Here is a 13,226-nt window from a genome sequence, read left to right as displayed (position 1 = left end):
GTAAAACGGAGAGGGTTTTAAAAAATGTTGGTGTTGGAGGGCAGGGCAGAGGTCTCAGGCCATATCAGGCAGCTGTTGAGTTTCAGCTGGGCCTGATTAAAGTAATATAAAAAATAATTCACTTTGAAATTAATTTAAATGCTAAACAAATACAAGTAGAGGCTTAGTATCTGCGAGGGATCTGTTCTCAGACCCCCACGGATACCAAAACCACGGATACAGAAATCTGCACTGTTGGCCCCTTTTAACCCTCCGAAGGAGACCGGAGCTGTGCTCCAATCGCCTCCAGAGGGCTTTTTATTTATTAATTAATTAATATATACTAAATTTATTTATTTATTTATTAATATATACTAAATTTTCCCTAATGCCCTGTACTATATTTTCTAAATTTTCACTTTCTATCAACTAATATTAAAACAAAATAATCTAATTACCAAAGTATAACATATAAAACAATTCTTCCATCTACTTCTCTTCTACTCATTTATGTATTTCTTATATCAAATATAATAGATTTTTCCTAATTCCCTATATATTTTCTAAATATTCACTTTTTTTATCTCAACTAGTCCAATTACTCATTAATATCAAATAATAATAATCTAATTTCCAAATTATAATAAAACCAACTATCTCTTATAATATGTTCTTTACCATTCTCCAATCTAATTCTCCAATCTGATTACGTTTTTTTCTTTAACATAATAACCACCTATAAAACAATTCATCCACACGCTAACATTTCCAGCTATTTTTTCTAATTCATTCTAATTCGTATATATCAATTTCGTATATATTTATTTTTAAAGCAAATTTAAACCAGTTATTAACTAAATAAAATCCTCCAATTTTGTTAACCCTCAGGTTAACCCTCAGGTTTCTTTTTCTTTCTTTCTTTCCATTTTTTCTCCTGTAATATCTTTAATAATTTATCTCCATAACAGAATCCAATAAGCCCACACTTTCTTGTATAAGGTATGTTCATTCTTCCAATTCTGGGATATGTTTTCTTCTTCTTGTTCCAACAAATTTTGTATTTTGTGCACCCATGTTACTCTGTCCATCTTCTCTATTTCAATCTCCATCAGCATCCCCTCTAGATCCTGTTGATTTTCCACTCTTCTAATTTTTGTATCCACTCTTCTGATGATGATTTCATCCCTCACCACCATCTTTTCTGCTTTCTCCTTCTGTTTTCTTCACATCTTCCAATTGCTCCTTGCACACATCTACCTACTGAGAGAGAGTCTTTAAACTGTCTTGAATCTGCAAGGACCAACTCAACTGCTGTCTTCTCATTGTGAGCAATTTTTCCAAGTCTAATAAAAATTATGTCCACAAGTAATTCTGGATTTTAGTCTACACACCAAATTATATTTATAATTATAATCCACGACCGATTTATTCCACTACAAAGATAAAGAGCACTTTCAACATCCTTAAAAGGTTTCTCATTAACGCCTTCAGTGTATTCAGGACTTTTAGCCAAATCAGTCAATCAAAGCCCGGGACAATATTAACACATACTTATCTTAAATTTCCAACTTAAACTTTATGCTTCATGCTTTTTCTTCCATATGGTATCTTAGCACGGAGCCAGCAGCTTGATTGCAGACACTGCACCTCCCCCAATACCGTCCCTGACAATTAGGTTTCTGAGAAGAAAGCACCTCTGGTCGGGCTTTCAAAATCTCTGGTACCTGCGCCATGGAAAGATTTTATCTCTCCTGATAAAGATCTTCAGATCCTCTTCAGACCTGCAGTTTTTGGGGGAAAACAGACTGTCTCTCAGGAGCCCCTGGAGACATGTCTGTTCATCCACTGTTGGCTCCTCCTCCCTTCCCAGAGGGCTTTCTGAAGCCCACGGAGGCCGCGCGCGTCTGCCCATAACTACTGTGAGCTTCAGAATGAATGTTTCAGGCCCCCCAAAAACACAACTTCTGGTTTTCAGACGGAAACCAGAAGTGACGTTTTAACTGCCTTTTAAGGCATTCTGAGGCTCAGGGAAGCCAGGCCCCAGAATGCCTTAAAAGGCATGAAAACATCCGCAACACAACTGCATCATTTGTGGTTTCCCAAAGCTGTATTTTTTAGCCTAAAACGGCCATTCCGAAACCAGCAGGGGCCACGGGCAGACACACACGGCCTCTGTGGGCTTCAGAAAACCCTTGGGAGCACTCCACTCTCCTTCAGAGGGTTCAGGTTGGGCCAAGTCTGGCTCAAAGTGGGTCCAGGGAACCCTCATTGAGCCAGATTCGTGGATGGAAAATCCGCGGATAAATAGGCTCAACCTGTATGTTAGTATTGGTTCTAGAGTCACCAGCAATACCAGCTAGACTAACCTCCTTTTCTGATTGAGACGGTGGGTTTTAAAAACTGAGAAAAATAATAATGAGATAGGCAAAATGCTTCACATTATAGTGCTTCCACAACGGAAGAAAACAGCAATAAGGAGCTTTGTGCCATCTTGAACACTAACACATTTCTTTCAGCATAAGCTTCTTGAACTACAGTTCACTTTATCAGATGGGTGATTATGCAGCCTTTAAGGACTCTTGGCTGTTTTTCCTGCTACAGACTAACAAGGCTGCTCTCTGAAACCTGTTCCCATGGAAGAGCCTGTATTTAGCTGTGTGAAGTAGGATTCATTTCATTTCGTGTACCTGATGAAGTGGATCCACAAAAGCTTTTGCTGAAATAAATGCACCAAAAGGCTCTTGTAGTTTCTGCTATAGACTGACCTTTTTTTCCTGAGGAATAGTGGCAGAAATTATACCTGCTGTATTTCTACACAGCTGTTAAACACCAATGCCTCACTTATAAAAAAAATGGCAACCGTAATTGATCTTTTAAATCAGGATCTGTAACCACTTACCATGTTAATATTCAATTTTTACTTAGCTCCAAGGCTCCCTAAAATCCCCAAAGATGGAAAATAAGCCATCCATGTAAATTAGGATAAAGAACACATCTGAGGTTTTACAAACCATCTGAAGTTTTAATGCACCTGATTCATTCATTGGAGCAGGAATGGAGTTGCTTCAGTATGGATTAAGGTTGCCAACTAACATGAAAAATCCACCTGGTATGTTCAGAGGTCAGCAGGAAAAGCTTTTCACAATACTGTTACAACTCTGTACATCAAGGCGCTCTTAAGGGCAAAGCAGGGTCAAAAGTAGGCCATCCTAGAGTGGTCAGCCACTGGTAAACCTCACCACTGTGTACTACTATCTGTTCACAGGGATCACCTGAGTTGGATAAATGCAAAGAGACCTCTTTGAACCATCAGGTCAAGCTGATCAATATGGCTCCATAAAACAGGAACATTGCCTCGCTCAGTTGGAGTAAGAACATAAAGACAGGACACCATCAATTACCGGACCAATGCAGTTCCTTTTATAGATGTTCCTGGAACATGGGGACCAGACCTCATGCACTCAAGCCCCATGCTCCTCTGGTAACATATGAACCAGGCCTAAAAGAAAGTGCACAGAATATTTCCCTAGATTTGGTAATAAATACCAGATGTCACATGGCATCTGCCGTTTCAGAAGATATTTCTTTTCTGCCAAGAGAGGAGTCTTATGGAAAGGAGTGTCAAATGATGCACAACTCTGGCAAAATCAGCGGTGCTTATATTGGCTTGTAAAGCTTGGTGTGCCTGGCAGACTGCCAGTCCTCGGGAGCAGGAGCTATTCCGTTATTCTTTGGCACTGCCTGCATATGTCACTATATTGACAGCATAGTGAGCAGTCAAGGAGTATGGCACTCCCCGGGGCATGATTCTTTGCTCCCTGTGTGTGTCATTAGGATTTACCTGGGAGGTGATTCAGGCAGAGGGAAGACATTTTCCCTTTTAGATTTCATTCCAAAAGTATTATACCTTCTCCACCATGACCAATTGTTGAACACAGCTACACAGAACAAAGAGGCATTCCAGTCAATAACAAGCACTTTAAAGTTCTAATGATTTAATAGGAGAGTTAAGCAAATACTGTACTTACATTTCTCCCACTGAAACCAATGAGACTAAAAAGTGGTTAACCGTGGTTGGATTATGCCCCAGTGTTCTGAGGCTCCAGACTCATATTTCTGATCATTCTAGTGGCATATTACTATCATTTTCTGCTTTGTTGAATGTGAAACTTTTCATATTACTGTCTCCAAGTGGGTGTATGAAGAGCACAGACAAAATCTGGCTGGAGGGGGAAAAAAATTATGACTATCACTCTTAACTTGGATGAAATCTCATTGACATGAAACTTACTTCTGGAGTAAAACATGAGATTGGGGTTGCAGAGCCACTGAGAGAAAAAAGGTTGCCAGGTCTTGTAGCATTTTGGTGCTACTTGGGAGCAGCTTAAGATGCTGCTTTGATGTTGCAGAGAAGCCATGGCAAGAATTAGATAACAGACACAGGTTTCAGAGAGGTTGAAAGTGCTGGAAGCAGGAGCAGGAATGAAATCAAGGGAGAAGTGAAGTCTCCCAGCTCCTGACCCAGCTTTTTATTAAGTCTCAAAACACATGATACAAGGTTACATAATAGGGAAATTTCCACAAAAGATGCTAAAATTCATACTGGCTGCCTACTAGCTAGTTCTAGCTTAACCACAAACACATTCCTAGATATGATTCTTCATAACATCTTCAAGGCTAGCTCTTTCTATAACTTTCCACTATTTTCCAGGGCACTGGCTTTTCAACACTAAACATAGATAACAAAGCGTTTGCGCAGTCGCAGGTGTGCCTGCCAGATTGCCAAATATGCAAAGACATCTCAAAGCTCAGCGCCTGTACATTCTATATTTACTACAAGGTCTGCTTCCTGGTTTGTTGCAAACCATTGTCTGCATTTACACCCAAAGCAGCTAACAAGGATTTGTGCTCACTCTCCAAACCAGGATTGCAAACCAGAGTTTAAAGTCTGTTTGCAGAAGTGGGATTGGGGTCAGGCAAGCCACACCCATCAGAGTGCCCACCTGGCCAGGCTGGTCCCTCAGTACTGATGGCAATGGCACTGTGCAATGCACAATCAGTGGTGGGGGATATTGTGGGGCTTGCAATGAAAGGCTTTGCCCTGGAGCCCCACTGCTGGATTGTATTATAATCCTGGATTCAAATCATCTCTTGCTTGTTGAGATACAACTGCAAATGATGGTTTGCCACAAAACTGGAAGTAACTAATTAAGCAGAGTACATGAAGTGAGAAGGGAGAACATGACCAATCCTGAATGCTGAACACTAAAACAAGGTTTGTTGATCAAACCATTAGATCAACCATTTGATTTGTTGTTTGTTGATCAAGGGTGGCCCAACTGGAACCATCACCTGACACCACTCCTGACTCATCACGTCTGTGTGCCCCCTACCAAACCCCAGAAAGATAAATGCAGCTAATTACATTGCTCCTTCCCATGTGATCCTTTTGACAAAGCAGGAAGTGCTGGTCATGTTGGGAACTTCCAGCATGCCCTGCACTTCCATTTTTTGAATGAACCCCAAGGAGCAAGGTGAATGGATAAGGAAATAGATTGCCTCTGCCTGTTCAGAGGGACAGAGTGGGTTCCCTGCCCACTCACCTTGCTGCTCCTTCACCTAAGGATTAGGGTTAAGGATGCATGAGATTTGCTTCCCACTAGTTTTTAGTGAACAGAAAGTGGATCAGTGTGGCTTGGTCTGTGGTGGGCTAGAGGGAGATGACAGCAGACTTGAGGTGCAAGGCATCCCTGGTCCACCGCTTGACATGAGCTTCCTCTACTTCCTACACATCTGGCCCTGGAAATGACCCACTATCACACAAACAGTCTTAACAGATTGTTGTGAGATAACCTCCACCACCCTTAGTTACTTGGATGAAAGTTGGGAAACAAATGCGATCCTTATGTTTTGCATTCATCTTTTTTTTTACCAACGTATTAAAGGTAAACAAAAGCAAGGATAGATTTTATCAGAACCTTCAACATTTTCTTGATTTCCAGGGCAAAGGAGATAAAAGAGCAAATGGTTTTAAAGGGGGGGGGGAATGTTTCTCTCAAGCCCCCAAAGTTATTCTTCCTAGTTTAAGAGATAATGTTGACAGATCACTAACTTCTCTGCTTAAAGTGAGACTTATAGAAAAGGTCTGATCTTTGAGCCAGGCTTAAGGTCAAAGAGAACTGGAGAAAATAAAAAGAGTACAATTCACGAGGATGTTCTTCTGGTAAGCTCCATTATTCGCTAACTGCCCAATTGGTGGTAGTGGGGCATGCTGTATCCTATCCCCCTTCCCAGGCTAGATCCGCTGACATGAGGCAACATGGACATGTGTCAGCACAAACCTTGGGCACATGTGCTTCTTCCTTCCCTCAAGCTATTTATCAGGTGCAGGTCCAAGTTGCCCCACTGTGTCAGCTGAGGCTTACCCTGTGGCCTTACCTCAAGGAGCCTGTCAGCGTTCCACCAACCCCCATAGGATGCAGTGGAGCTCGCATTGGCACTGCTGCATCAATGCGGGGGAGGCTAAATAGGCCTTGACTGCAGCTGCCCAACTTGCTCAAAGCACAGTTAATTGTTTGTATCCTGGCTTGTTAAGTAACTGTGGTTTCCACAAACCACAGTTTCCTGTATTCAGACAAAAAGGGAAACTGGTATTTGTTACAAACCATGAAAGGAAACTCTAAATCTTGTCCTCTTGTACATGGAGGGAAGGAAGAAGCACGTGTGCCCAAGATTTACGCTGGGTCATGCTTGGATCTGAACTGGGCCATTAAAAGGGGACAGATTTCAACTCCTAGGGTTAAAGTGAATTACCTCTTATGTCACATTACAACTGTCCTCATGGAAACGTTTTGGAGTCTAGTCTTTCTGCCACAGTGCTATCTGATTGGTTTACTTAATTTTTAGACTGCTATCTAGGAAAAGTTAAGTCTAGGTAAAAAGATGATGTAAATAAAAAATCATAAACACATAATTAATGTGTTTTACCCTCTAACCCCTAACCCCTCTAACCCCTGCTAATTGGGTAAGAGGCACTTTTTCAAGTGGGTGCTCCTTTTTTTTTAGCAGGGGGAGAGTAACTGGCCCACCTCACCCCAGCACTGTCTGTTCTAGTGGCTGTCTGCTGGTATTCCTTTGCATCTTTTTAGATTGTGAGCCCTTTTGGGACAGGGAGCCATTAAGTTATTTGATTTTTCTCTGTTAACCGCTTTGTGAACTTTTAGTTGAAAAGCGGTATATAAATACTGTTAATAATAATAATAATAATAATGCAAAATGCATAAATACTAAAATACCATTAATACCATAAACAATTAAAAAGTTGGGAAGGCTTTGCCAAACAGAATCGTTTTCAGCTTTTTTCTAAAAACCACGTTTGTGGGAGCTATTCAGGTCTCTCTAGAAACGGAATTTCACAACAGTGAGTCTAGCACTAAAAAGGTTGTATCTCTTGTGCGTACCAACTGGATGTCTGTCAGTGATGGACCACCATGTGTACTTAGACTGTCTATGGATACAAGTCAAATAAAATAAAAAAATATGAAAAAATAAAACTGAAATGCAGGGATATAAATTATTGCTCCAGCCTTCTCCTCTCCTGCATCTTCTGAGGAACAAGATGATACAAGAATATCCAAGATGAGCCTCTCTCAATAACACTTGACTTTTGCTATTCAATGCAAACGTGCATAGGATTGCTAGATAAGAGTTGAGATCTATGAGACACTCACAAAATCATAGTTTCCAAATCCAGATTTAAGAAAACTGGACTAATGACCCTATTCTATTTTTGTACTCACAGTAACAAAAGCACATCAAAATCACCATCTTCCGTATTAACTTCCACTAAAAAAATGAGATAAAATATATTTTTGTTACTTAATAAACTACATAGACCAGTGATTCTCACATTTTTAGCATTTGGACCCACTTTTTAGAATGAGAATCTGTCAGGACCCACCGGAAGTGATGTCATGACCAGAAGTGACATCATCAGCCAGGAAACAATTGTAGGCTGCAATCCTACCCACACTTACCCAGCAGTAAGTTCCAGTTACTATCATTGTTAAAAGCATATACACAGTACAGTTAAAAGTACAGATCTGTAACATTTCCCCAAATGCAGTCATGTAGCATGGTAGCATCAAATCTAAAATAATAAAAATAAAATATAGAAATGAATTGGGACTCACCTGAAATTGGCTTGCAACCTACCTAGTGGGTTCCAACCCACAGTTTGAGAAACACTGACATAGGCATCATCCTATCAAAAGGAAGCATTTCTTAGGCTGCAATCCTAACTGCACTTTCCTGAGAGTAAGCCCCATTGAACAAAACAGAACTTACTTCTGAGTAGACCTGGTTAGGATTGTGCTCTCACTTATGTCAACTGAAGAGTTAAACATGTGCTTAGCTCTCTCCCATTGAAATCTAATTTCTAATTGCCCAATCTTATCCTTGTTTACTCAGGGGCCCCAGTGACTTCAATGAGACTTGTGCCAAACTACACTTTATGTGAAATGCGTCACTGGAAATGGCAAATTAAAAATCAGCCACAGGGTGGGATCCAGACCAGCACAACTACTATAGGGGATGAAGAGGGTTAGCTCTCACATGGGTTAGAGCAGGGGTGCCCAAACCTGGGCTCAGGGGCCACTTGCAGCCCCCCGGGACTCCCAATCTGGCCCGCAGGGAGCCCCCAATCTCCAATGAGCCTCTGGCCCTCCAGAGACATGTTGGAGCCTGTGCCAGCCCAATGCAACTGCTCTCAGCATGAAGGCAACAGTTCAAACTCTTGCGTGAGCTGTGGAATGAGGGCTCCCTTCACTGCTTGCTGTTTCATATCTGTGATGCAGCAGCAACGGAAAGGCTGGCCTTGCTTTCATGACTTTCATTCATTCATATAAATTCCATCTCTCATATATTTATTTATGGACATTTATTCAAATTTGAAATGTAAATTAATTCTCTCTGACACAGTGTCAGAGAGATGATGTGGCCCTCCTGCCAAAAACTTTGGACATCCCTGAGTTAGAGGAAGCGAAGAGGAGGGTTAGCTGGATCCCCATGGCTACCCTATGCTCAAGAAAAGTTAAGTACATCATTCCCAGAGATACTGGGAAGTTTGACTAGGAGTATGAGAACTGCATTTCCCCTGGGGGCTGGGGATAAGAATAGGCCCTCAGTTTGGCTGTACTTGTCGTAAGAGGCGACTAAACAGCCACCGGGTAGATGGGACTCATCAGCCTGGGAAGGCAGCTCATCTGAGAGAAGGAAAACTCTGATCCCAAACCTCCACTGCCTTGTGACTACATCCAATTATGGAAAAGGCTTCAGGAGTCAACCTCGAGGCAAAATCCGGAGCCGGAGTCCCTGAGGCAGTTCATGGCTGAACACAGTCATGTTCTGGCAACTCCTGCGACACCGCTGGAACCAACCGTATTGGCCTCTGCCTTTCCATTGGACCATTTCAGTGACGTGGAGAGGGGGGATTTGCTGCATGGGTAACAGCCTATCCTCCATACCTACTTTACCCAGGCTTCACGCACTGGAGAGGACACTGTTCCAGAACCACCATTCAGAGCGTGACACCATAGTCTTCCGAGACTGAAGGATGCCAACATGAGAACTGCAGCTTCAGAGATGCTTAATGATGACCACATTCTGCCTTGTCTATTTTATTGCACTGATGCAGAGAAGAGGCTATTATACATAATGGGCAGTTTGAAATCAATAAAAGCAACAAAACAAAAAAGGCCAATGAAACCAATGAATATGTCAATAAAAGCGAACAAGCTTAACTGCAGCATAACTGAGTAATCGTTAATTTCACTGCATAAATGCAGACAGTTTATGACACAGTACCAATGACGCTGCATCAGAGGACCTCAATTTAATGAGCCGCAACACACGGTTAGTCCAGCAGAAATATATTCAACACTTTAGGCCATTTTAACCATCCTGACTATGTAATTAAAAGGTATAATTGTGTATGGGTTCTGAGTAAATTGGGTTTAAATGAATATAGAGGGTGGGTGAGAAACAGAGGAAAAAAGACTGGGCAACGGATCAAAATTGTCATGGAATATGTTGTTAAAATAAGATGATAATGTAATTTATTCACATCCAAACCAGTCCTACAGGGCTTGCTCCAAAGTAAGAGATCTTGAAGCTACAGAACTACCATTGTGTGTGTTTTAATGTTCCATGGAGTAGGAGAAGGAATGGATTCAGGAATGGATTCAAAACTTTTTGGAGGGGGGAGGGAGGCTCAGTGGAGTGTGACAATACAGAATTGCAGATGGGGTGCCCCTTGATACTGGATATACTACAATGCAGGTTGAGTTTTCCTCACTGCTTGGGACTGCTTGGGAAGGGAAGGTGTCTGGATTTTTGGTTTGTCAGAATTTTGGAAGAATTACATAAATTTAATGACAAATGCTTCCTCTTGCTTTTTTCACTCTTTTGCATATGGGTGCCAGCTGGCCTCTTTGACACTTTTCAACAATGTCTGTACAGGTACACACCCCATATCAGAGAATTGAACTTACACAGCCTGCACCTGCACTGTACATGGGAATGAGCACAAGACTTTCTAATGTTCACACTACATAAAGTTTTTCTTTTTAAAGTCATGGACAAAAATGTCTAGATTTCAGAATAGTCTGGATTTTGGTTGTTTGGATAAGGGGGAATCTACCCGTAACATCTACCACTCCAGAGCAAAGTTGGAGAGAGAGAGAGAGACAGAGTTTGTGCCCTGCCCAAAAGTGTCCTGCCCCACAAAAACATTTCAGGTGGAGGCTGAATGTGATGCCAGAGGCCATCCAGATGAGCTGCCTGCCTCTGCTACAGAACCTCTTCTGTTGGCCTGCAGGAACCAAAGACCAGCTCCATTCCCCAAGCAAAGGGGGGAAAGAAGAAATACCCACAAAACAACCCTTCACTTCACTGAACAAGCAGGATCCACCTCTCTCCAATGTGTCCAAGCCCAGAGCAGAAGGCGCCTCTCTACTGAAGTGGGGAGTCAGTGGTGTAGCCAGAGGTGGGGGGCAAGGCGCTACGTCTTGCAGGGAGCCTGACCACAGCGTGCAAGGGGTCTCTCCCCTTAGGAGCCATTCCAGGTGGGGGGAGCAACACCCCCAAGGATGGTGAGTCCAAGTGGCGTAGTCAGAGGGGGGCAAAGCGCAAGACTTAGCGCTTTGCCCCCCCCGGCTACGCCACTTCAATCAAACCAGCCAGCGCCGCCGAGACACCCAGAGAGGCGCCTCTTCCCGCGGCCGCCCTCTCGTCCCGACTTCCCACGGCCCGAGGAAGCGGATCCTCCTGAGCCAGCGGTCCCCAAACTTCCTCCAAGTTTGCGCGCAACAGGCTGCCGCCCGCCTCTCCACCTGAGACGGAGCCCAGCTGGGGCTGCCTCCAGGCACACCCCGCGGGCAACTTCTGCTCCCCTTGGAAGGGGGAAGATGATGGCCAACCCAGGACTGCAGCTCTTCCCAGAGTCTTCCCCCCCACCACCACTTGACTTCCAGGGAGGCCCTGTCCAAAGCTCCGGGATGGCTTGCCGTGGTCTCGCAGAGACTGATGCTGGCTCCTGGGGGCTCCAGGCCAGCCCCAGAGGCTCGGCAGTCCCGGCTGGGAGGCGGTGTGTGCCCCAATGCCCCTCCCGAGTGCGCACCAAACTTCACCCAGTGGCGTAGCAAAGGGGGGGCCAAAGCACTAAGTTTTGCGGGGAGCCTCACCGCAGCAAGGGGACCCTCCCCCTTCGGAGCTATTCCAGGCGGGGGGCGCAAAACGGAGGCGATCCAATCGGTGCGGGGAGAAACAATCCCTCCCACTGTCCGGTAGCACTCCCCAGAATTGTGACTCCCAGTGGCGTAGCCAGAGGGGGGTACAAAGCACTAAGTCTTGCAGGGTCCCTGCCCTTCGTAGCCGTTCCAGGCGGGGAGAGCAAACGGAGGCGATCCAATCGGTGGGGGGGGGGAGAAACAATCCCCCGTCACTGTCCGGTAACACCCCCCGGAATGGTGACTCCCAGTGGCGTAAATAGAGGGGAGTGCAAAGCACTAAGTGTTGTAGGGAGCCTCACCGAAGCGTGCAAGGGGCCCCTCCCCTTTTGCTTCCCCGCCTGGAATGGCTCCGAAGGCGAGGGACCCCTTGCACGCTCCCCGCAAAACTTAGTGCTTTGCCCCCCTCTAGCTACGCCACTGACTTCAGCCAGGTTCCCACGACGTGGATCGGGGCGCCGTTTCTATTCAGGGGAACCAGCAAACAGCAATAAGTCTGCCCTGGGGGGGGGACGACAGCCCGACACACCTTTGCACCTCCCCATGGGGTGAGTCTCCCGCAGTGCGCCCTACCTGCTTTCCCAGCCGCGCGGAGAGAAGGCTCGGGCTTGTGCCCCGTCTTGGCGCTGCGCTCTGGCCGCCGCGGCGCATGGAGCGCTCCGGCGGGACAGCTAAGCCCCTCGCCTGCCTGGGCGCTGCAAGCTCACTTGTCACCGCCGCGGCCCCCTCCGTCACCGCCGCGGCCCCCTCCGTCACCGCCGCCGCTCCTCGCCATGGCTGCAGCCAGTGTGGCCGCAGCTGCGTCCCGCTCCGGAGTTGGAGAGCTTCAGGCTCCTGGAGAGAGTTGTTGTGGGGAGGAGGGAGAGGCAGGCTCTGCGCGGGGCGGGGGGAAGGCTTCGTGTATGGGGAGGTCACGTCTGAACTGTCTGAAGGGGGGAAGGTGGGGGGTTGGCTGTGGTGGGGGGCGCTCTGATGCAGGGGCGGGTCCCTGCGCGTCACTTTTGGCCTGGATGCTCAAGTTTTTCGGGTTGTCTGTCTTTTTGGGGGGGACCCAATTTAGAGAGAGGCCTTGTGTTGGGGGCTGCAGAGCTGCCTTCCCAGCCCCGAGCCCATTTTTTTGAGTGGGGGGGGGGTGAAACAACCCTCCCCAGTCACTTTCACCCCCAAGGATGGTGACTCCCAGTGGCGTAGCTAGAGAGAGGGTGCATAGCACTAAGTTTTGCAGGGTGCCTCCCCTCCGGAGCCATTGCAAGCTGAAGGACCCAAACGAAGGCGATCCATTCTTTTTTTGGTGGGGGGGGGAAGCACCCCTTCCCCGTCACTGTCCGGTAACACCCCCAAGGATAGTGACTCCCAGTGGTGTAGCTGGAGTAGGGTGCAAAGCACTAAGTTTTGCAGGATCCCTCCCCTTCGGAGCTATTCCAGGCCGGGGGGCAAAACGGAGGCGATCCAATCTTTTTT

The 13,226-nt window shown here is 45.5% G+C and overlaps 1 protein-coding gene across 2 annotated transcripts in view; it reads right to left on the bottom strand.

Annotated features, from left to right (window-relative positions):
- GHR (growth hormone receptor) overlaps positions 1-12,657 on the bottom strand; it is a 163,271-nt gene extending 150,614 nt beyond the window's left edge. The window contains exon 1 of one of the 2 annotated variants that reach the window (XM_066615146.1): positions 12,339-12,657. In XM_066615146.1, coding sequence (XP_066471243.1) covers positions 12,339-12,416 — 78 coding nt within the window. In that variant the 5' untranslated portion in view covers positions 12,417-12,657. The remainder of the gene's footprint in view (positions 1-12,338) is intronic. The other variant, XM_066615145.1, reaches the window with a different exon arrangement.
- Between the last annotated feature and the right edge of the window lie 569 nt (positions 12,658-13,226).

The sequence above is a fragment of the Tiliqua scincoides genome, chromosome 2, assembly GCF_035046505.1.
Source record: "Tiliqua scincoides isolate rTilSci1 chromosome 2, rTilSci1.hap2, whole genome shotgun sequence".
Lineage (NCBI taxonomy): Eukaryota > Metazoa > Chordata > Lepidosauria > Squamata > Scincidae > Tiliqua > Tiliqua scincoides.
The sequence above is the reverse complement of the archived record's forward strand: the minus strand, read 5'-3'. Positions and strand labels throughout refer to the sequence as shown.